Raw genomic sequence first — 24806 nt, forward strand, 5'->3', positions numbered from 1 at the left:
TAAAAATCAAAAACTGTTGGCTTCAACACTGAAGCCCATGTTATCCCACTGATTGTTATGCAGATTCCCCCTTTGAAATAAATGGGGAGTTTTGTTTAAAAATTGATGGCAAAATATAGCTCTGGACCTCACAGGGTATGTCTACACTGCAGCTGGGAACATGCATCAGAGCTGGGTAGACAGACTCGCTCTAACTGGAGTAGACCTAGTCCACAATCTGCCTACCACAATCAGGCGCACTAAAAATAGCAGTGCAGATGATGCAATATTGGTGGCAGCACAGTCTAGCTGCCCAAGTACAAGCCTGCCTCTCCCGGAATCCATGCTCAGGTGGCTAGCCTGTGCCACAGTGTCCATACTGTTATTTTGAGTGTGCTAGCTGGAGCGGCGCTGGCGTGCATCTGTTTACCTGTGCCGGGAGGCACATTGCCAGCTGCAGTGTAGACATATCCATATAGTCTTTACATTTGAGTGTTTTCCAAAGAAATGAAGGGAACAAACATGACTGTTGTTGAATTTGGTCTGTATAATAAGCAGTTTGTGGCCATTTTATTATGTGGCATTGGCACCATTCTCATGGAAAGCTGCTTGCCAGTCCATCAGTCTGAAGGATGTATGCAGGAATGGGAGCTTTCTGCACAAGGAACTGGGCTCTGTCACAGAACAGCAATAATTAACATTGTGGTGGTAATTTTCTGGTGTGGTTTGCACTGATTTAAAATATAAGAATATAATGTCTCCATTTGAATAATTGTTTTTGTCTTGTAACATGCAGCTGAATTATTGTACAAGTGTCACTACATTGAATGTTTTTATTGTTTCTTACAATAAAGTCATGTTTAAAGTTCTGCAAACATGAATTTAAGTATAGTTTTTAAAAGATGAGTATAGCTGATAATTGCCTGATCATTTGAACTTACCAGTAATGTCTGGGTATGTTTAGGAACATATTGCATGAGACAGTATGTACCTTTGAGAAATGTATACACACAAGCTTTCATAAACCTTTATTCTGTCTTTAGAATTTGGAATGATGGGAGATCATACAATTAAAAGTCAGCGACCTCGATCTGTTCATGAGAAAAAGGTCCCTCAGGAACAAGCTGATGCTGCTAAATTTATGGCACAAACTGGTAATACATTAGTTACATTTTTCTATTTACTGTTGTTAATTTTAGCAAAGCCACTGCATGTTCCATAATCTTTTACTGCATACCTGTCAGTTTTCTAAGCTGATATTTTTGAACCATTTATTTATTTATTTATTTTTCCACCAGTTAAAGTCCATAAATAAAGTAACTGAGAATTAGGTAGAACATATAAAAACATGCACTGTGAATGTGGATACTGAATGATTTAATATGAACATGAGTTTATTTAATAATTAAAGCAGGCTTACACATGAAAGACACAGTCCAGTTTAGAGATTAACTGTAGTTTACAGTGACCATATATCAACATTTTTCAAAAAATAAATGTTAAGGAAGTGCATTAGAATTTAATATAAATAGAACAACTGAAATCTAATCCCTTCTTTGGGCATTTATCATATTAATTAATTATCAGGAGACTTTAATGTGCATGTATTCAGCACTTAGTGTCCTTGGCCCAACATAATACTCTATTCTCTAGATTCCAGATTCATAATTGCTAAATATATAAATAGGTATGAATTCGATGTGCAAATTATCTAACAGTTTTATGTCTAAGACATATTTTCCAAATTTATTTTAGTAATTGTACCTTCTTCAGAGAAAGAGAACAAAATATTACATAAAGAATCTACACCCAGCTCTTGTCTCTAAAACATCAGCATTTACCAACAGTTACCACACAATAGTATCTATGGATCCAATCCAGCTCCCTTTGAGGTCAAAATAAAGACTCCCATAGACTTCATAAATGGTGGATCAGGTCCTAAGGTACTGAAGTCCTGTCCTGTTCTAATTATAGGGTAATAACAATGCATCTCAGATACCACTGTGTTGTAATGGTTGGTATATGCTGACTCTTTAATGTGCCCACTTTACTGCATTCTAAGAAATTACTGCATCAGAAACCTTGTGCCACATAAGCATTATATGGATTTGAAATGATGTACACTGTATTCCATAGTGCTTCAAGTTTAATATTCATTTTAGTAAATGAGCTATGATTGCATTTAGTGAAGTTGCATGTTGACTTTCTTAGATGTAGAATGCTTTACACTTTTAACAGATTTTCAGAAGTCGTATAGTAAGTAATGTAAACATAAATATATAAAAATCTATAGTGATCCGGTTTTATAAAGATTTTAGAAGACAAATGGTGCTGCCCTCCCACCAGTACCTGAGACTGCTTTTATGCATGAACCCAATCAACAATACAGGAAGATGCCTGCAGTTATATGTCAGACATAAATGGATGAAATTATCTCAGAAGTTCCTCAGTTTCATACAGTTGTTGTTTAGGCACAACGGGAGCTTATTACTTACATATTTAGTTCAGACTGATGATGTCAGTTTCTTATTATTTAGACTAACCCTTTTGATTTAATGCTGTTTCTTGATTTCTTATAATTACCCTAAAAGATTTCAGAATCTGTTTTAGCTTCTTATATAAACTAACTGTAAACCCACTACTGAGCAGTAACTATGCATCCATTTGCAGTGCATTTTCTACAGCTTTTAGAGAATTGCATTTCAAATGGACCATCTATTCTGGAAATATGGTGACAACAAAGTGGGATATGGAAATTCAGAATTATACAGGGCTTGGTTTCCAAGCTCCTGTTTTGAAAGCACGTGAGATGCATGTGCAGAGCATACAAATTCACATGCCTAGTTCTAAGGACATATCTTTTGCATACTGTAGGGAACTCATTTTAAATAATACTGTGTTCTTTTTTAGAACAGTGTTACTAATTTCCATCTTTTTATTTTGATTTTCCTTTGTAGTGATCATTTAATCTTTTCACTGTAATGTATTCATTTTCTTGTGATAAAACTAATGTGATATCTTTTTAAACAGAACCACAGGGGTTTCCTAACATACTTCATAGATTTACTCATACACTAAGAAAACGAGTGGAGTTTTGAAAATAGAAATCATATAGATTTCTTTCGATTTATATCATTTCTTGTCATTTTAGTCTGTTTAATTATGTTTTACGTAATAGAGAATAATTAAGAAATAACTAGAGTGAAACTGTAAGCATGCCTTTTCATGCAATGAAAGGGCCAAGACACAACAGAAGTACAAATTGCATTCTAGAAAATGCATATTGTGCTGGAAAAATAGTTATAAGAAACGTTCAGTACTGTTTTGCAAAGACTGGAGCCAATCCCTTTGACACCAGTAGGGTTGGATCAGGCCTAATATGCAGTACTAAAAGAAAGTGTTTGTATGTGTAGCTGTGTACAACATAAAAAAGGCAGTACAACATAAACAAATTCAAATAAATAATTTCCTAATTTAATTATCCTATATTTGTTATTTTTGTGTTCCTGAAATTATCCTTTCTTTCAGTGTTATGGGATTTAGAATATATAAATGCATGTAAGTGTTTCACAGATCAATGAGACATTCCAGACAGAATTTTCTCCTACAAGTCTAGCAACTCAGGAAAAAGAAGGATTGTTAGTTTGTTACCACTTAATTTGAGATCATAGGTTTAACATGGTAGGTATACAGTAACTAACAGCTAAAGAGAAAACAGAGCATAGACTTTTTCTGTAATATTCAGAAGGAAAACAGAAGAAAAACCAGGAAGTGCAATCTGGGATTAGGCAGAGTCAAAGCCTGGGCTTAATCTAGAAAAATTTTAGTCCATATTTGATAATATAAAGGACATTTTTCTAGCAATTACATAATGTGTCTTCCCGCTCTGAAAGATATTATCAAATAAATCATGCTTCTTTGAGCAAGGATTAGTAAAAAGTAACATGATTATGCAAAAGGAATGGAATATTTTGTGAGACAAATCTGTTCTTTATGTTTTCTAATCTCACAAAAATTGCCATTCCTTGTGCATGACATGTCATGTTTCTTCTTAGAGCTTCAATCCAGCAACCACGTAAGCGTGTGCTAAACTCTGAACATCTAAGTAGTCCCATTGCCTTCAAAGGGACTACTTGCATGCTTAAAATTTATCACATGCCTAAGTGTTTTCTAGATTGCGGCCATGTTGTGTGGTACATAGTTTCTTCAAGGATTTCAGTAAACAGTTTTCATCTTAAAACTCACTGAATATAATCACATTCCTTAATACTAAACTACTACTTTTGTCCATTACATCGAGAAGGTTAAAAACAACTTTTCCCAGTATAAGTTATCCAATAGTTTTAATTTTTTAATACTGCATTCTGCATTTTAATAGCAGGGCACTGTCACCAGGTCTGTGTGGGATAATGGGTAATTTGCATTCAGTATATAAGACTATTTTACATAATGAGGAACAAATTGAGAAGCATTGCTTTGACTTTTTGTGCTGTTTGACCTTTCATCTAAACCACTTCTACAAAGGCAAAGTCAAGTGTCAAAGCTGTAGGAAAAGAAAGAAACTAAAATGAAGAATTTGCCTAGAATAGAAGTGCTACGACAATAAGTTCTTTTACAACATTCTTCACAGGGACTATAGTGTATATTGTATAATTCTAACTATTACAGTTACTGGTTGCTTATAGAATAGTCATACCTTCTACATTACTTCCTCTGATCTCAACGCAAGTCATGTAACAGCCTAATCAAAATCATAAATGACACACAAGAGAGATTATTAAACAATAAACATGCTTAATTTTCTACTTGATCCTTGTAACAAATGAGTGTAATGCTTGCAAGATTCACGTTTTGTGAGCTTTCACACCTTAATAATCCTTAAGTAATTGTCATTATTCATAGATGTTTTTGCAATGTTCTACAATTTTATGAAAGGCTAGAGAATTTGTATGTTTTAATTTTAAACTGTTCTGGCTTGACACTGAATAAGTGGCACATTGTGCTGTGCTTAGTTTCTGGAAGGCTTTGAATATCCTTAGGATTCCTGTTTAATGGAGTAGTGGAGACCAGACATGCGGCAAAAGTGATGGGCTTTCTTTGTGGAGAGAAAGGGGCAGGCTGAATGCCCTGCTACAAGATCCTGGTATCTGGACAAATCACTATATGACATTTACAGTAGTTGAGGAAGACACTACCTGAGTCTTCCTGGCTGCAGAGTTTTCGTGATTGCTGCTGTGGGCAAAACCTTGGAAGAACAGATAAAGATAGAGGGATACAAACAAGATTTTTAATTTTTAATAATTACTTCAAGGGAAAAGATCATGGAATGACATTGATTTTTAAATACAAGTTCCGGTTTGTTTCAGAAGGGATTTAGGTTTAAAATCAATGGCCTGATAAGGTTCATGGCATTGTATTTTACAATTAGCTGAATACAATTCCATGATTACTTACAGAGATTGTTCAATGAATTTGCTTCAGCCAGGTTCATACTCTTTCTGTATTTTCCTAGCATGAATGCCTTCAGATAAAGAATTTCAGAGACACAAGTGAAAATGAATTTTAAACATCCTTGCCCAAGTAGTCATACCAGAATGCTTGTGCACGCATCAGGTCAGGGAACAGAAGTAATACCATGTGGTAGATTTCACCACTAACAATAAATGACTCAGCTCTAATAGAAAATATTCACAAATCAGACCCGATTTTGTCACTGATGCTCATATTGAGTAGTACCTTGTGCTAAGTAATCCTATTCATTTCAGTATGATTGCTCAAAGACTAAGGTAGTATACGTTATGAGTAAGAATAGGAGAATCTTGCTTTTGGTGATAATCCATAGAATAAAAAAAGTCAGATATTTTTAAATAACAAATGCATTTGAAGATATTGCAATCTCCTTATACATATTTTTGAGCAGAAATAGCAGATATATTTGTTGGCTAAGTTAGTCACTGTAAATTATTTGTTCTATTAAGTTATGACTACATAACTCCATTGAAAATACCGGTAATTACTGTATGCAGTAACAGTTTCTAGAGCAGCAAACAGTTTAGGTCATCCCCATATCAAAGGCTAGTAATGAAGCACTATGATGAAATATTAAATCAAAGTTCTTAGCCCACCATTTCAGCTTAATAGTCTGTGTAGCTACAGTAAAGTGCTGAAAGATTCTTTTTTGTTTATGGGTAAAAACAGAGGGTCAGGAATCTTCTCTCAAATGCTGCTCTCACTCAAAGGGAATGCAATACTTTTCAGTTTGTTTTGTTTTTAAAATTTGACTCTGCTGTCATCATTCCTTAAACTATCATCTAGCCTTCATTTTGGAGTGATAAATACAATCAGTGAAAAATAAATAATTTTTAGCTATGAAAAACTAGACTTTTCTGTTGTTTTAGTGTGCTAAGGGCAATGTTGTTTCTGGAATGTTGAAAGACATTCTAAGGAAGCTGTAAATGATGCCAAGTGGTCAAATTGGTTTTTCTCCAGCTTTTAAATGTGTTTGTTTTCTATTCATTGAACATTTTTCAAAGATGCTTTCTTTCCATTAACTTTTAAGTTTATTTTAGTTTGGTTTATTTGTCTTTAAATTATACCTGCATGCCATAATAAACTTTAGCAAACAAAAACCTTTATTAATACTCATGACAGTATTCATGTTTGTTTGTTGTCTTGAATACAGGTGAATCTGGTGTTGAAGAGTGGGCCCAATGGAGCACATGTTCAGTTACTTGTGGTCAAGGGTCGCAGGTGCGAACCAGAACTTGTGTATCACCTTACGGGACACACTGCAGCGGCCCTTTAAGAGAATCAAGGGTTTGCAATAACACTGCCCTCTGTCCAGGTAGTGTTAGCAGCCAATCAATAAAATTATGGATGTTATTGAACTGTATAATGCTAAGAATTTCAAACTATACCTTTTTCTTTAAACATGAATTGCATAGAAGCACTTTAATTAGAATGGAAATTGTACTTCTTATTCATCTGTGAACTTTTATTTTGTAAGTGATTATTTCCTGTTTCAGAGCAGCCAAGGAACTGAAGAAGAATTCTTTTTTCCTTCAGTTCCAGATTTTTTAAAAAAATCCTTGTATCATTCTTTTTTTTGCTTGTAGGTTTTCTGTATTCTAGATAAAGGAGGTGGGGAAAGGCACAATACAGATTGCACTTTTAGGGGAAGAAATCCTGAACACCAACATACTAAGTAGATGTAAAAAATCCATTAATCAGCAGTGGTGGTGAAGTTAACATATCATCAGACACTGAATTTGTTTAGCCATTTAGTTTGCTATGGCCTGAATGATGGGAATCATTCATGAGATCATGAGAATGCCCCTTGTGGAATTTCCTCTACATTCTTCTGTCAAGGAGGGGTAAGATTTGCCCATCACATGGAAAAAAAACCCCAAGAATCTGGCCAGCAAGACCCCTGACTCCATGAGCATACAACATCAGGCACATGGCCACCTGTATAGAAGCCCTTTGCCTCCACTACAATTCTGGACTTCCTGCAGTAATACTCATGCTCTATTGGCTGTCATTGCCTTTTGGGTATGTCTTATAAGGGGTGGATGCAACAGAAAAAGAACAGAACTATAGAATAGACTATACTTTTTCTATGGTTTCAGAGTAGCAGCCGTGTTAGTCTGTATTCGCAAAAAGAAAAGGAGTACTTGTGGCACCTTAGAGACTAACAAATTTATTAGAGCATAAGCTTTCGTGAGCTACAGCTCACTTCATCGGATGCATCCGATGAAGTGAGCTGTAGCTCACGAAAGCTTATGCTCTAATAAATTTGTTAGTCTCTAAGGTGCCACAAGCACTCCTTTTCTTTTTACTTTTTCTATGAAATCTTTGCAGTCGAAGACTTATGTTCTTCCCTCCAGGTACATACATTCTCTAACCTTCCTGCAACACAGGAGCCCAGGACTACAGAGAGCTGTCTGCAGGTTATGAGGAAAGGCAATTGATTTTTCCCTTCCAAGTAGGGAGGTGGGAGAGATCTAGGCACAGAGCATACCTGGGCCCTACGTAACTGGATAATGATCTATAGACTCTGTCTCCTACAGTTATCTTGTGTTAAAGACTTGCAGTTTCACCCTCGTAGAGGGGACATGTCAATGATGGTTATTCCTATACAGTTTGTATATCAATTTCTAAAATGTTTTGGGAACTTTTGAGATGAAAGGCATTATAAAAGCACAAAACAGCTTATCCAGTAAACAACTAATTTAATGAGAATTATTGTCAACCTTTGATAATTTTACACTATGTTCTAGATAGAAAATTTCATATGAATTGCCTAATATTTTATGATGTAGGAACCCCAGAACAAGAATAGAATGGACCATTTTAAATGTGTCCATATAAGAATACCCATTATTTCCAGGAGACAGGATAGCTCATTAAAGAGCAAAGGGTTGTATACATTGTGTAAGAATGTCTCTTGATTTAAAAATAGCAAAATATGAAGGAAATAATAGCAATCTACAAAAAACAAATAATTATAAGTCTACTTAAAGAGCCCCTTTTGAACTGCATGCACGCACATAGCCCAGAGCTCAGATTTCTGACCACTATCATGGTCCTTCCAGCATTACCTGAAAACTAATGAGTAACCCCCCTGCAATTGTTCTGTTATTTTCTAGGATAAGTTTATATCTAGTCTCTCTTCTTAAGAGTCAAAACCCTTCTCATTAAAAAACCAAACCAAAAAACCCACCATTATTACCATGTGATGCAAAAGTCAAGTAATTTATCATCCAAGTGCACAAAAATAATTCTTAAAGAATGTGATTTTAACACACTGTAAAAAGATACACACACAAAATGACCACCGAATTCTTCAACAACATTTTCCAGAGTAGCCAAGGCTTCCCACCTCTTGCCTAAAAGTATGAACTCCAGCCTCTGGCCATAGCTTTATTATTAGGACTTCCTATATCCAGATACCCGTGATGGGTAATGGTTCCCAGCTGTCACTAGCTATCCTGTGTAAAGATGAGATGGGAAATGGATTTCCCATTGCTCAAATATTTTTTGAGAGTTGGAAAATTTTTCCCTATCTCAAAATTGGGATGAAAAGTCAAAAATCTCAAAAATATTAATGAACTGAAAAAAATTATTGTTCCACGTAGGGCAAAATGTTACGTTTGAATTTTGACCTCCTGCCCCCTTTTTAAAACCTTTTTTTAGACTAATTCACTTTAATTTCTTGTAAGACTAATCCTGCAAACATACTCCACATGGCCAAAGCCCTGCACCTCTAGCCCCACTGACTCCAATGACACTCTACATAGTGTACATGGACACTCTACATGGACTATACAGAGTCCAGCTCAAAACAGCAGTTTGCAGGATCAGAGCTTAAACCTTTACTTTTCCAGAAAATGACTCTTGAAATGCTCAGATTGCCATACAATTATTAGCATGTTTGAACACCCTATGTCCTCAATGTAATCCCTGTCTCAGGGTTACCCCTGGTTAAAGCATGACAAAACAGTTTGTTGGCCAGCAAAAGAGAGGGGGATGGGGAAACAAAACCAAAGAAAACACCAGCTTGAATCTACAAGTACTGACTTGTGTTTCCTATTCCATTCACCTCTACCATCCATGCCAAGCAGTTAGTGGATACTATAATTTAGAACAAGCTTTTGCATCCCAATAAATACTATCTGGATAGCCAACTAACAGCTCCCATGCCTCGTGTTCACTTTGATCACAAAAAACATATGAAACATTAACAATACTGGCTTCTGGCTGTATAATCTATGAATGCACAGTCTCCTGTATAATGCACAGTCTCCTGTATAATCTATGAATGCTCATTGCAGAATGTGATCCATCAAAAAAAAGGCCAGTTTTGAGAGATGTAACAATGTTTCCTCATACGAAATGTTGCCCCCCAAGAAATAAAAAAATAATACACAGTGAGGTACCTGGGATGTGCCCCAAGCCCCTATCCATGAGCTTCAGTGCATGGACTCTCCCTCTCCCTCTTAGAGTTTTAAATGGATAATATAGAAAACAACTCATGTCCTGATCGAGGATGGCAGTGCATTTTCAGTCACCATCTCTTTATATCCCCCAAATCCTTCTCCCTGATATCAGTAAAGTACATTTACAAGTACAGTAGTGCTACTATCTTTGGGAGAGCTTTGAGTGTGGTACACACTAGTCCCACTATTATCTGATGGTGAGCTGGGCCACAGACTAGTTTCTTAACATGGGTATTCCGACTATTAGCAAAGCCACTTGACCAGTGATTTCTATGTTTTTTCCTCTGTTGGATGTCATTTCTCTTTATTATTAGCATTGAAACAACACCTTGGGCAATACAAGTTACTCCTGATATTGAAAAGAGAACTTTTCTAGTTAGTTTATGAAGTGACTATTTTTTTAATTCTTTATTACTTCAATAACTAGTCACTTTTGAAAATGTTGGCCAAAATCTAATTTCAGCCAGAGCACTCTTATTTCATTATATGAAGTTGTTAAGCCTTGTGTCGCTGAACATCATTGGCCAAATTATCTTTTCTTCTTTTAACACAGAGTAAAGGAAGGTATCTTAAGATACAACAAAAACTACCAAAATCTCTTAGATTCACAGATATTAAGGTCAGAAGGGACCATTCTGATCATCTAGTCCGACCTCCTGCACAACGCAGGCTACAGAATCTCACCCACCCACTCCTACGAAAAACCTCACCTATGTCTGAGCTATTGAAGTCCTCAAATCGTGGTTTAAAGACTTCAAGGAGCAGAGAATCCTCCATCAAGTGACCCGTGCCCCATGCTACAAAGGAAGGCGAAAAACCTCCAGGGCCTGTTCCAATCTGCCCTGGAGGAAAATTCCTTCCTGACCCCAAATATGACTATCAGCTAAACCCTGAGCATATGGGCAAGATTCACCAGCCAGATACTACAGAAAATTCTTTCCTGGGTAACTCAGATCCCATCCATCTCATATCCCATCTCAGGGGATTAGGCCTATTTACCCTGAATATTTAAAGATCAATTACTTACCAAAATCCCATTATCCCATCATACCATCTCCTCCATAAATTTATCGAGTAGAATCTTAAAGCCAGATAGATCTTTTGCCCCCACTGCTTCCCTTGGAAGGCTATTCCAAAACTTCACTCCTCTGATGGTTAAAAACCTTCGTCTAATTTCAAGTCTAAACTTCCTGGTGGCCAGTGTATACTCATTTGTTCTTGTGTCCACATTGGTGCTGAGCTTAAATAATTTCTCTCCTTCTCCTGTATTTATCCCTCTGATATATTTATAGAGAGCAATCATATCTCCCCTCAACCTTCTTTTAGTTAGGCTAAACAAGCCAAGCTCCTTAAGTCTCCTTTCATAAGACAAGTATTCCAATCCTCGGATCATCCTAGTAGCCCTTCTCTGTACCTGCTCCAGTTTGAATTCATCCTTTTTAAACATGGGAGACCAGAACTCCACACAGTATTCCAGGTGTGGTCTCACCAGTGCCTTGTATAATGGTATTAAAATCTCCTTATCCCTACTGGAAATGCCTCTTCTGATGCAAAACCGCATTAGCTTTTTTCATGGCCATATCACGTTGGCAGCTCATAGTGATCCTATCATCAACCAATACTCCAAGGTCCTTCTCCTCTTCCGTTACTTTTAATTGATGTGTCCACAGCTTATAACTAAAATTCTTGTTATTAATCCCTAAATGCATAACCTTACACTTCTCACTATTATATTTCATCCTATTACTATTACTCCAGTTTACAAGGTCATCCAGATCCTCCTGTATAATATCCCGATCCTTCTCTGAATTGGCAATACCTCCCAGCTTTGTATCATCTGCAAACTTTATTAGCACACTCCCACTTTTTGTGCCAAGGTCAGTAATAAAAAGATTAAATAAGATTGGTCCCAAAACAGATCCCTGAGGAACTCCACTGGTAACCTCCCTCCAGCCTGACAGTTCGCCTTTCAGTAGGACCCGTTGTAGTCTCCCCTTTAACCAATTCCTTATCCACCTTTTGATGTTCATATTGATCCCCATCTTTTCCAATTTAACTAATAATTCCCCATGTGGCACGGTATCAGACGCCTTACTGAAATCTAGGTAAATTAGATCCACTGCATTTCCTTTATCTAAAAAATCTGTTACTTTCTCAAAGAAGGAGATCAGGTTGGTTTGGCACGATCTACCTTTTGTAAAACCATGTTGTATTTTGTCCCATTTACCATTGACTTCAATGTCCTTAACTAATTTCTCCTTCAAAATTTTTTCCAGGACCTTGCATACTACAGATGTCAAACTAACTGGCCTGTAGTTACCCGGATCACTTTTTTTTCCTTTCTTAAAAATAGGAACTATATTAGCAATTCTCCAATCATTCGGTACAACTCCTGAGTTTACAAATTCATAAAAATTCTTGCTAATGGGCTTGCAATTTCAGGTGCCAATTCCTTTAATATTCTTGGATGAAGATTATCTGGGCCCCCCGATTTAGTCCCATTAAGCTGTTTGAGTTTCGCTTCTACCTCAGATATGGTAATATCTACCTTCATATCCTCATTTCCATTTGTCATGCTACCATTATCCCTAAAATCCTCTTTAGCCTTATTAAAGACTGAGGCAAAGTATTTGTTTAGATATTGGGCTATGCCTAGATTATCTTTAACCTCCTCTCCATCCTCAGTGTTTAGCGACCCCACTTCTTCTTTCTTAGTTTTCTTCTTATTTATATGGCTATAGAACCTTTTACTATTGATTTTAATTTCCTTTGCAAGGTCCAACTCTACTCGACTTTTAGCCTGTCTCACTTTATCCCTACATGTTCTGACCTCAATAAGATAGCTTTCCTTGCTGATCCCTCCCATCTTCTACTCCCTGTATGCTTTCTGCTTCTTCTTAATCACCTCTCTAAGATGCTTGCTCATCCAGCTTGGTCTACAACTCCTGCCTATGAATTTTTTCCCCTTTCTTGGGATACAGGCTTCCGATAGCTTCTGCAGCTTTGATTTAAAGTAATCCCAGGCCTCCTCTACCTTTAGATCCATAAATTCTTCAGTCCAATCCACTTCCCTAACTAATTTCCTTAATTTTTGAAAGTCACCCTTTTGAAATCAAAACTCTAGTTGCAGATTTATTTTTGTTAATCCTTCCGTTCAGTTTGAACTGAATTAGCTCATGATCACTTGAACCAAGATTATCCCCTACAACCATTTCTTCTATGAGGTCCTCGCTACTCACCAAAATTAAATCTAAAATGGCATCCCCTCTAGTCAGTTCAGCAACTACTTGATGAAGGAATCCATCAGCTATCGCATCTAGGAAAATCTGAGTCCTATTATTATTACTAGCACTGGTCCTCTAGTCTATATCTGAGAAGTTAAAGTCTCCCATGATCACGCAGTTTCCATTAGTATTTACTTTATTAAAAACATTAAAAAGGGCTCTAACCTCAAGCACTATCGTAGGATAGTCTCTACTAGTTATCTTCCCCAATGTAGTTTTTGCCCAGACGGACTCTGTCTTATCTATTGCATCGGTTCTTATTTCTTTACATTCTACCTCATCATTGATATACAATGCTACTCCACCACCTTTACCTTTATTTCTCTCTTTCTAAACAGCACATACCCTTCAATACCTGTCGTCCAGTCATGACTACTATTCCACCATGTTTCTGTTATCCCTATAATATCTGGTTTCACTTCCTGCACCAGTAGCTCTAGTTCCTCCATTTTGTTACCTAGGCTCCTTGCATTGGTGTACAAACATCTTTATTTTTGCTGTTTGGCCTAGCTCACATTTTGTACCCTATTAGGCACAGTCATTCTACAGCCAGTATAACCTATTAGACTGGTATCCACACTGCCCTCACTCCTTATATACATTCTCCTACCTACAGCTGTATCCTTTCTTACTTCACGTTCTTCCCTCTCAATGCTAAAATCTGGCGTGGAGATTACCTGGACATCTCCCAACCATCTCCCCCAAATTCCTAGTTTAAAGCTCTCTTTATCAGTTGTGCCAGCCTCCATCCTAGAAGTCTATTTCCTTCCCTACTCAGATGAAGTCCATCCTGAGAGAACTCTTCTCTGTCCATGAATGCCTCCCAGTGGCCATACATCCCAAAGCCCTCCTTATAGCACCACTGCCTAAGCCATCTGTTGACAGTCATAATTTTGTCACACCTTTGTTGCCGTTCTCTAGGAACAGGCAGGATCCCACTAAAGATCATCTGATCCTCGATTTCCTTAAGCGTCTTCCCCAGCCTAGCATAGTCTCCCTTAATATTTCCAGCGAGAATCTAGCCGTATCATTTGTTCCCACATGCAGGATAATTAGGGCATTCTTTCACGCTCCCTTTAGGATCCTTTTCAATCTCAGGTCTACATCCCGTATCTTAGCACCTGGAAGACAGCACACCCTTCTATTCTCTGGATCAGCTCTAGTTACAGGCCTGTCTATTCTTCTCAATAAAGAGTCCCCGATCACATAGACCTGCCTTTTCCTGGTGACAGTGCTATTCTCCAGTCTCTCCCCTGTTCCCTCTGGCTGCAAGTTCTTTCCATTCCTATTTTCCCTTATAATCCTCTTCAACCTATCTGTATCCTCCTGGGGCTCATATTTGGTGTAGTCTCCCTTGACTCTTCCCCTTTTCCTATAGGACTAGCCTCTCTTCTCTTCTTCCTTGCCCTTCCACCTTCAGCAACAACCTGCTGAGCCCCTTCTTCATTTTCCAACTCTGCAAACCTGTTCCTAAGCTCTATTTCTCCTTCACTAGCCTGTTTTTTCCTCTGCCTGGTTCTTTTAGTCACGTGCTTCCACTGATCACTTTCCTCACCCAGTCTCCCCTCAGAATTCCCCAGCCCTGCTTCCATCTGTAAGTCTGAGCTTTTCCCTTCAGATACCTCATGTCTTTGCTCCATCATCTGCTCAAACCCCTTCCTAAACTCAACCAGACTTTCCACCTGCATCTCCAGACCTCAGATCTTTTCCTCCATCAGCTGTATCAGACGGCATTTCATGCAGAAAAAACTCTTACCAGGTCCCCCCTCCAGGATCATGTACATACCACAGCTTCCACATCCAGTCATCCTCATTGTGTCTTCCACTACAGGAGTCACTCCCACAGCTGCCTCCGTATCTGTCATAGCCTTCCCACCTAAATCCTGCTAATCTGGGAAACACAAGCCACACCAAAAAGACCACCCCCCACAGCAAATACAAACGCCAAACAAGCACCACAATACAAATTCCCTTTGCAAACTCCCACTCAAATTCCCCTGTTTACAGCTCTGTTTGCTAGCTCCTCTGCTGCTGCAGCTGTCTTGGAAGGAGGGTAACTAGGGTAATCTGATGCCTCCCCTCAAACCTTGCAGAAGTCATGTACGGTGAACACTGTGGGTTTGCATTTCAGCATGTTTAAGCCAGGAGATGGTGGGACTAGAGAATAGCCACTCTGCATGAACTATTTTCTCAGCGAACCCATGGGGAAATACACACATAAATCAACATTGACCCTGTCAACAATTATTTGGATACCAAATAAAGAAAGATTATAGGGAGCTAGTTTTACCATGGAAGACTTGCTTTTGAACCCACAGTTTCTTTAATATAGGAGATGGACCTAAACCAGAACAGAGAAAAGATTGGTTTAGCTTTGAACCCTGAGATCCAAACTCAGCTACTGTTCTGGCTCTTGGTCAGATTCCAAACCATAAGGAAACTATTTTAAAGTTATGGTTTGGTTGCAGTCAAAATTTTGCAAGAACAGTCTTGTAAGATTTTTGGCTCAAGATGCTTGTGCATACCTTTGAATAACAGCTCATGAGAATTCTGCAATTTTGAAATGAAATCTTATGGGGACAGTTTACAATATTCTGACATCATCAAATCTAAGACTATCAAGCCGAAACACTAGCCCTAACCCTAATGTATATCCAGAACTGAATAACATTCTTTTAGCCCATATCTACTTAATGCCAAGAGCTTTCCCATTTAATATCTTTTGCAATATAATGAAAATTTACCATTTATTCTTAACTTGACCTGGAAGAATTGGCTTTATATGTTTTGTACTCTTTGAAATGATCATTGTTTCAGCATGAGCCTCTTGTTCAGCTATAACTGTAGCAAATGAAATTATTCCATTGTTGTTGTTCTTAACAGCCCTCCAGAATCTGAACTGGCAAATTGGTTTCTCATGTCCATCTGATCAAAAGAATTTTGATCTTTGGAGTCAGGGCTGGATTGAAAATGTAATGCATTGCCAGTGAAAAATGCTTTAAATGCTATGGTAGAATCATAACATCTCTCCATGAACAGTGCCTGTTGTAGACAGATGAAATATAAAGGCTTAGGCAAAAATATATTTATCAGCTTATTAATTTTCAGAAGCTTTGGGTTTCATCATTTAACTTCGTTGTCAAGGTTAATCAAGGTTTTTAAGATTAATAGACTAAAATCTGGCAATTTAACATTTAACAGAATGTTATTTTTCTGCTAATACAATGCATATTGATGTAATATTTAGATGAGAAAGTTGATGAAGCTAGCAACGTCAGAAATTGTCTAAAGTTATCTATAAAACTTTCAATCTCAATATATTTTCTAAAAAATACACCTTGCTATATTCCTAAGAGAATGAAATTCAAACTCTCCACGGGTAGAATTCCCATTGACATTGCATATCATTTCATGATTATGTCCAACGGGGCAAATCCAATCTTCACTCTGCTGAGATTCACCTGGTGGTAGAACCAGTGAAGTTTTGCTGCACGAGAACACAAAGGCTTTGACTGGGGTAGCTGAGCAGGGATTTGTGACCCCTGGACAGGAGAGAGCCAGGTCCATTGAGGTTCCCTAAGGCAATGCTCAAGGGAAAGTGAGGACAAAACCACACTGATTATCCTCAGCTCCATACCATGGATGTGTTGGGGCTGTAGCACACCACTCCATCTCCCTAGACACTTCATGGTCTGTTAAGGGGGATTCCCTGCAGAGACAATTGAGCTGTGTGCGACACATACCAAACTTGCTGCTCAGGATGGGTGCTAGGTCCTTGGATTTTATCCGACATATTCTTAGATTAACTAGAATATAATTAAAACATTCTTTGCAAGATTTCTCTCTTTAAAGAGGTTATTCCTCTGGAACTGAGTTTTTACAGAATTTTGCTAATTTTTTATAGTGTGCTTTTTATGTGGTATCATCTCAAATTTGACTCAGATTCTACTTGAAAAAGAAATGCAATGTAAGGATATCTATGCTAAGATACGATGTATGTCAGTTTCTTCTATATTGAAAACAATGGGAAAGAATGCTTGCTATAGCTTTCCTTATTTGTTTTGTGAAGTCATTGTTTATATAAAATATTTATGTGTATGTATTTATATCATATTATAATCTCAGAAAGTTATTTAAATATTCTGGTCCAAAATTCTGATGTAGAGGGGCATGCATTATTAAATCTGGTCATTCCCCGCATATTTTCATATCAGGAAATACAGCAAAACTGAGGTTAATCTGAAGAAAAACAAGAGGACCATATCCTGTCATGATACTTGCCATATCCTGTCATGATATTTGCAAGCCAAGGTTGTTAATGTACCAGAGTCACAAACTAAGAAATTACTATATTTTCAAAAGAGACTAGTGATTTTGGCTGTCTGAGCTTTTAGCCACCTGTCTTGAAACACTCAAAATGGATCTGATTTTTTCATGTGCTGACTACCTGTCCACTAAAACTCATACCCCTTTAAAATGTCTTTAGCTGGGCACCCAAAATCACTAGTCACTTTGAAAATGTAGACCATACTACTTACAATTTTGTCTTTAGTTTAATTGTGATTAGACTAATTCATAAAAGATTGAATAAAATTTGTCAAAGCTCAATGTTGTATATGGAGAATAAGATGTTATTTTAGTCAACTGAATTTCTAAAGCTAATTTGTATATGCTAATTATGCAAACTTCTAAACACTATTTTTTCTGATGTTGGGCAAAATAGTCCCTTTTAGAATGTAGTTGTTTTTATTTTAAATCTTCCTTGTTACCGATGTCTTATTTGCTTTGTTACAGTACATGGAGTTTGGGAGGAGTGGTCACCTTGGAGCTTGTGTTCATTCACATGTGGTCGAGGCCAAAGAACAAGAACACGGTCATGTATACCTCCCCAGTATGGGGGAAGATCGTGTGATGGACCTGAAACACAACATAAACCTTGCAATATTGCTCTCTGCCCCGGTGAGCTTGTATAGTAACTATTTGCTCAGCTACAGTAATTAAGTGTAGCTTGTTTCTGACTTGCTTTATTATTACGTATTGTGCACTTGAATATTTGGTGAGCAAAGTCTTATAGGTAGGAAGTATTATTATAATCTGTTATTGTGGTAGTACCCAAAGGATGCAATCAGGATTGCATCTCCATAGTGCTATGTGCTGTACAGACACACAGGAAGACAAGGTCCTTCTCTCAAAGAGATTACAATGTAAACTTATCCTGCACTGGGATGTGCTATCAAGGTGCCCTGTATCCATGTGGAATCCCATTGATTTCAAACAGATTCTGCATGGTGTGGGATTCTGTGCTAGGGGATCCCAATGCAGGAAGGACACCTAAGAAGACAAGCAACATACCAAAGGTAGGAAAAAGGGGAAACTTTCCAAGTGTATTCATTTTGATTACCCATTATGTACATTTTAAATATACCTTGCTAGGTGGTCGTAATAATAATAAATAAGTACCTTTTTATTTACACACAGTACATGTCACATATTTAGAAATAGTAGGAGACAAACATTTTCTTTCTAATTATTTATATCAGTTTATTCACCTGTGCAGACGGAGGATCAGCATAGATTTATGCACCATTTTAATTTCATTTAAAACCTAAGCACTTAAATGGTGCAGAGGTTTTAAATTGGCCTTTCACACTGAAATAAAATAAAATAACTGACTTTATTACAAGCCACTTTCTTCGTGCAATTTAAAATGTCTATGGATTGATTGTGATTATTTTTAACCAGTACTTTTACTCTTTACAGAAGTTATATATGTAAATGAAATGACAAAATTATCTAAATAATTCCATGAGGTTTTGCTTTACAAATACTCTCTCTTAAGCTTTTTCTAAATCAGTTTAATCCTAGGGCCTTCTATGAAAAAACTATTAAAAGGGGATGGGGCCACTGTAGTGCATGCAGTTCTGGTCATGAGTTTTGAGTGGCATGCAGTACAACGTTGCTCATGGATAAACTTGCTGCAAAGACATGAATCATTGAATCCAGACTTTGAGAAAGGTTATATGATTAGAATGAGACAGGTAGCAATATCACATACATGTCCATAAATGGAAACTTCCCACCAAAGACAATGATGTTTGCATTAAAGTCTAAGTTTTCTTGAAAAGTCATTTCCCTTAAGAGATAACATACGTCAGCTTTCTTCATTGGCCTGGCATAGCTTGCCAGCTACCATTCCCCAGAACTGTAACTTGATAATTAGGAATCAACAGATCTCTTTTATGCTCTGACCTCATTTTGTAATCCACAGTTATAGGTGTTTCCCAACACAAGACATGTGGAAAGTCATTTATTTTGCTTTTCTTCGGTAATGACAAGATATTATGGAAACGTTTGTCCATTAACTCTATACAATGGTTTGAAATATCTGATTTTCACACCCCATATTTTTGGCAGTGAAAATTGAAATTTATTTGTAAAATTTAAAAATAAATAATATAAATTGAGAAGAAAACATTGTGTTAATTCAAAAAAATGTTGCCACATTGAAAATGATAACTTTTGAGACTGTTGCGTTAACAAATAAACAAGAGAGAAATCAAAGACTAGGGCATCAGGTTCCTCTAAAATTAGAAAATAGATTCTCCGAGGACCAGACCTGTGACAATTTTCAATTTTTTGTGCCTCTTTTTTGCGATTTATTTAATTTTGCCTGCTGTTCAGTTTTTTCACACAATCTGGTTCTGGTAACTTGAGCCTAGTGGAAGACACACAAGCTGTCACCACCATTGTGAAATTCACATGGGTCTACATCACTGCTTTCACAGGGAGAAGAACAATATGTGAGCAGGAAGAATGCAACCCTAGGACATTTACATGATCCTCCAGAAAAGTACATAATATTATATATAAATATCGACTGAAATTGAGGAAGTGAGAAATACCAAATAGGAGTAGAGACGATGCTACTATAGTGTGAAATTCATCTCTGTGCTGAGGGAAAACACAAGGAGTGTGCCTCCTCCTGAACCCCCAAACATTTAAACTGTCATACTAGGGTTTATGTTGGATATATGTGCTGCATGGGAATTTTGCATGCTCTCTGCACAGGAGTGAATTTCACCCACAGAGATTACATGCCTGTGGATAATTTGCCCTTTCCTGGCATAACAATACAACATTTAAAAGTAGCGGGTCATTGTTACTTATTGTCTTAAGCAGCAACTATAATGTGCTTGAACAATATTCAGTACTACAGTCTGAATCATCATGCCTGGCTCTCTGCAAAGGAGCTATTTGATGGTGTATCAGAAGGTGAGTTTACAATCCCATGCTTCTATTTGCTGCAGGTAATAAGGGCAAATGGGGGTGGTACACCAAGTACAAAGGAGAAAGAGACTGTAGGATAAAAACAATACAGTAGGGGTCTGACCTATATGGTACTGAGTGCCATCAACTCCTATTAATTTCAAAGGTATACAATTGCTTTCAAAACCTTTAATTTATAATCACTGCTTCACCTGCCTTGCCCTAAATAATAGTACGTAGTAATGAGTAACAATGAAGAAAGAGGCATTAAAATGTAGTTTCCATCATGTTTTCCTCTTTGCGTAAGGCTTCATGATAAATAGATTTAAAAAAAAATACTTTTCGTGCCTGGAGAGGCTTCAGTTTTCTGCTGAATAGGTTGCCAGGCTCTACTGTCTGATATAGACTTCTGCTCATAAAACGGGTGCAGAGCCCTTGCATTAAACAAAACCCTGAAAATAACACTTTACCAAAAACCAGAAGAGTCCTCCTTTGAAACTATTCACCAGCTGTATCTCATTGGTTTGTGAGGCACTGTTTATTTTTACTTTGAGGTCCTGGGAAAACTGTGATGTCTCAGATGCCACTACATGACTGAGAAACTGGCAAAGGTTCATTTTTAATCTCAGTTTTTCACTGTATAGAGTGTAACTTTAGCGCCCTCGTGGCCACAATGGAGTCTGCTCTGCAGGCGGCTCTGGCCAAGAGAAGGCATGCACAGGAATGCAGCAGGGAAAGTCCCTTCCACCCCAGGGGCACCTGTTCCAACCCTCCCAGAGTCAACACACACACACATACCAGAAGAATACAATGAATATAAGAAAGGGAAATGTTTATTTACAGAGGGATGAAAGGAGAAAAACAACAGGGGGAAACGTAGAGGAAGCGGTAAAACAGGGTTGCATTCAACACAAGACCCCACGGGCTGAGTGGTACCACAGTCTGAAAGGGCAGACACCGAGCAATGTGTCTGCAAACTGAGTTCAGGAGTCCAGGAAAAGTTCCAGTCCAGTGGTGAGTCTTGGGTGCTTCTGGTCATCTCCAGCCACTGTTCCCTCTAAGCTGTGTGCGTGTGTGCATGCACACAGATCCTAAACCCCACACACATAGCAAAACACCACATGCACAAAAATTTGCATAGAAGCACAACAATTTGCACAGAAGACATTTTTTGTGCGCACGGCCTGTCAAAAATTAGAGGGAACGTTGTCTCTGGCACCAGTGAACTTTCCCCAACAAACCCTTCCAGTGCCCTCTTCTTCCGCTCTCTGCAAAGCTACACAGAGCAACAACCTCCACACTTAACTAGCTAACAGCATCCCTCCTTGTTCCCAATACAAAGTCACAAGCCCCAGTAATCACAGCCCCATACAGCTCTGGGCAGCAATGATACTGGGTCCAGCTCCAGTTTGTCCTTCTTGGACGATTCCTCCCTGGCACAGTGCTCCTCCTGGCTCCTGTTCTGGGGTATCCCCGGTTAGCCGCTCTGTCCCTCCCAGGCTTTGGGCAGGTTCTTGGTTGCTTCACTAGGGCCTGCTTGCTGCAGCGCTTCTCTCTGGAGCTCCAGGCACACATGTTGCTCTCCCCGCTCTCTCTGCTCCTCTTCCCGCAAACAGCACTTCCTCCTTCTGGAACAATCAGCAATTCCCCCCTCAGGAAAAAGATTTAAAGTGGCCGTGCTCTCTAAACCCCAAAGGGGTTACAAGAGAGATACAGATGTATTTAGTTTTAACTTAGTGATTTGACTTTCAATAATTTCGTTTAAGAATTCTGCTTCCTCTACAACTGTTGAGATCACAAAGCCCTAAAACACTGTGCTGCCATCCCAGCACTGCTTTATTTTTGTGATTTCTCTATCTTGGAGAAGTGAAATGCAGATTCTTGAAGTCAGGGTGGACAGCTGAAGTTACTGATTTACAGTTGTGTTGTTTTTAAGTGTACGTGTACTCGTAAGGCCAGATTTTCAAAGAAGGACAATAGGTGAATAATAGGCTATTGCCAGCTAAATTTGTGAATTCGTATTGGGTAATGGTTTGCACAAAGAATAATTGCTGTTAGTCAGTGTGAATGCAGAGTTTTGATTGGCATGTTTAGTAGGTTCACCTACTCTGGAAATGTGACCCAGTGTATCAGATTACAGTCTGTACAAACAAAACAATCCCACCACAAACAAAGAAAACACCAATAATGTAAATGCCATTGCTGTAAGAAGTTTAAAGTGATGCTTTCTGGTGCAATTTCTGTCTTAAAAATAGTTTTCAAAGTGCAGATGAAATTGGTTATGATAAAACTAACCATTCTGTTGCTGCATAGATCTGATGGTAATGTTGGCTTGTTTGTCTTTTATGTGTTGCTGTGGTAGTTGATGGACAGTGGCAAGAGTGGAGTTCATGGAGTCCGTGCTCAGTGACGTGTTCCAATGGCACGCAGCAGAGAAGTCGACAGTGCACTGCGGCTGCTCATGGAGGTTCTGAATGCAGAGGTCCTTGGGCTGAAAGCAGGGAGTGCCATAACCCAGAATGTACAGGTAAATAGGATCCTCTAAGTTGAAATGATTCACGTGGAAAAATCTGACTTAGTGCAACATTCATCTCATTAATTTGCAATTAAAAAGACATCTAAAGCCCCAATCCTGCCAGCCCGCATCATTTAGGCTCTAATCCTACAACTTCTCTGCGTGGGCTGAACCTGTGCCTCTCTGGGTCCCATAGACACACTCCATCTCCTGCACTGATTCATTTCTGGAATTGGGGCCTTAATCCTTACTCAGATAAGAAGCCTGTTGACGACAACAGGATGTCAGTAAAGCTGAAAAAACTGGCCTCTGAAAGGCTGGCATTCCTGTGTTAGCATTATAAATATTTCTTTAAAAACAAGTATGTTTAGAAATAAAAAATTGAGAACTAGAAAACAATGCATTTCAAGAAACAAGAAGAAATTGTACATGAAGAAACTAATTCTTGTGTGAGTAAATTATACTTACACTTAGTTTAAGACTGCTTTACTCTGCCAGTGCATGTAAAATCTGACCTTTAAATAGCATATGGGGGATTTTTTTTATTTTAAAGCATATTTTATTGTGCTATTTATTACATACACATGTATACAATAACAAAACACAGTACGTACAGAGAAAAGAAAAAATACAAAGACGACAACATCCATGTTCAGGCTTCAGAGCAGTAGCTTAACTCAAAGCCAAAGTGCGTGATTTTTTTTAAACTTGAATTGTGATGGACTAAGGAACAATTAAAGAAGCCTGATTTTCAGAGGCACCAAGCATCTACACCTGCCACTGACTTTATTTTTATTTACATGCATGAATAATGTTTGGATCCTACCTTTAGTGAACAAGTTTGAAAATTCTGGCTTTAATAGTTTCTTACAGAGCAGTCTGTCATAATTCTAATAATGACATTCCTCCAAACAGCTAACGGTCAGTGGAACCAATGGGGTCACTGGAGTGGATGTTCCAAGTCATGTGATGGTGGCTGGGAAAGGCGAATAAGGATTTGTCAAGGTGCAGCTGTGACTGGGCAACAGTGTGAAGGAACTGGTGAGGAGATCAGCCGATGCAGTGAACAGAAGTGCCCTGGTGAGAAGCAAATATCAATACTATTATTGTATGTAATTCAATGTAGTTTCTCACTGACATAAATCACTTTAATATATTATATTTGAGGTAGGATCAATACGTAAAAAGCAATCTTCATAAATGGTCCTACCATGCCCTTGATCCAGACAAGTAATTGCTATTTCTGTCAATGACTGTGGACACTGTATATCCCAATGAGTGCTTAAAGGATGAAGTATTTTTTTAAAAATAAAATTATAATGGAAAAAATTGAAGCCCCCAGAAAAACATTTCATAACATAGGTGCAACTGCATTATTTTGGGGGGGATAATTTGTTATAGAAAACATCACTGACAATGCAGCTTCTGAGAAGATTAGATCTTTTTGGTTTGGTTTGGTTTGTAATTCACGGATTCAGCCTCCTTCTTTTATCCTCCATACAAAAGGCCTCTATGTCGTGCAGCTGGGGCATCCAAACGGAATGAAGATAAGGGGGTGAGGGGGGGAGAATGAACCCTACTGTAATGGATAGAATGAATGATTACTGTATGTGAGCAATATATTATAAAAGGAAGGTGGTTAAAATGAAAAGGATGTACATCTTTCCAATTTTACTATACATATTTAAACACATTTTTGCAGCATATTTTGTGTTGTCCTGCTCACATATTTAAGTCTTCCTGGGTGACACTTAAGAAAAATTT

At 37.9% G+C, this 24806-nt stretch overlaps 1 protein-coding gene across 9 annotated transcripts in view; it reads left to right on the top strand.

The window, feature by feature from the left end:
• The window catches only part of ADGRB3 (adhesion G protein-coupled receptor B3), a 616872-nt gene that overhangs the window by 253257 nt on the left and 338809 nt on the right, over nucleotides 1-24806 (top strand). For 8 of the 9 annotated variants that reach the window (XM_043510428.1, XM_038396358.2, XM_043510430.1 and 5 more), the window contains 5 exons: nucleotides 1023-1133; nucleotides 6662-6823; nucleotides 18056-18220; nucleotides 22890-23054; nucleotides 23958-24122. In XM_043510428.1, the coding sequence (XP_043366363.1) occupies nucleotides 1023-1133; nucleotides 6662-6823; nucleotides 18056-18220; nucleotides 22890-23054; nucleotides 23958-24122 (768 nt within the window). Of the gene's footprint in view, nucleotides 1-1022; nucleotides 1134-6661; nucleotides 6824-18055; nucleotides 18221-22889; nucleotides 23055-23957; nucleotides 24123-24806 lie in introns of those variants that run through there. The other variant, XM_043510434.1, reaches the window with a different exon arrangement.

This window comes from Dermochelys coriacea, chromosome 3 (assembly GCF_009764565.3).
Source record: "Dermochelys coriacea isolate rDerCor1 chromosome 3, rDerCor1.pri.v4, whole genome shotgun sequence".
Classification (NCBI taxonomy): Eukaryota; Metazoa; Chordata; order Testudines; family Dermochelyidae; genus Dermochelys; species Dermochelys coriacea.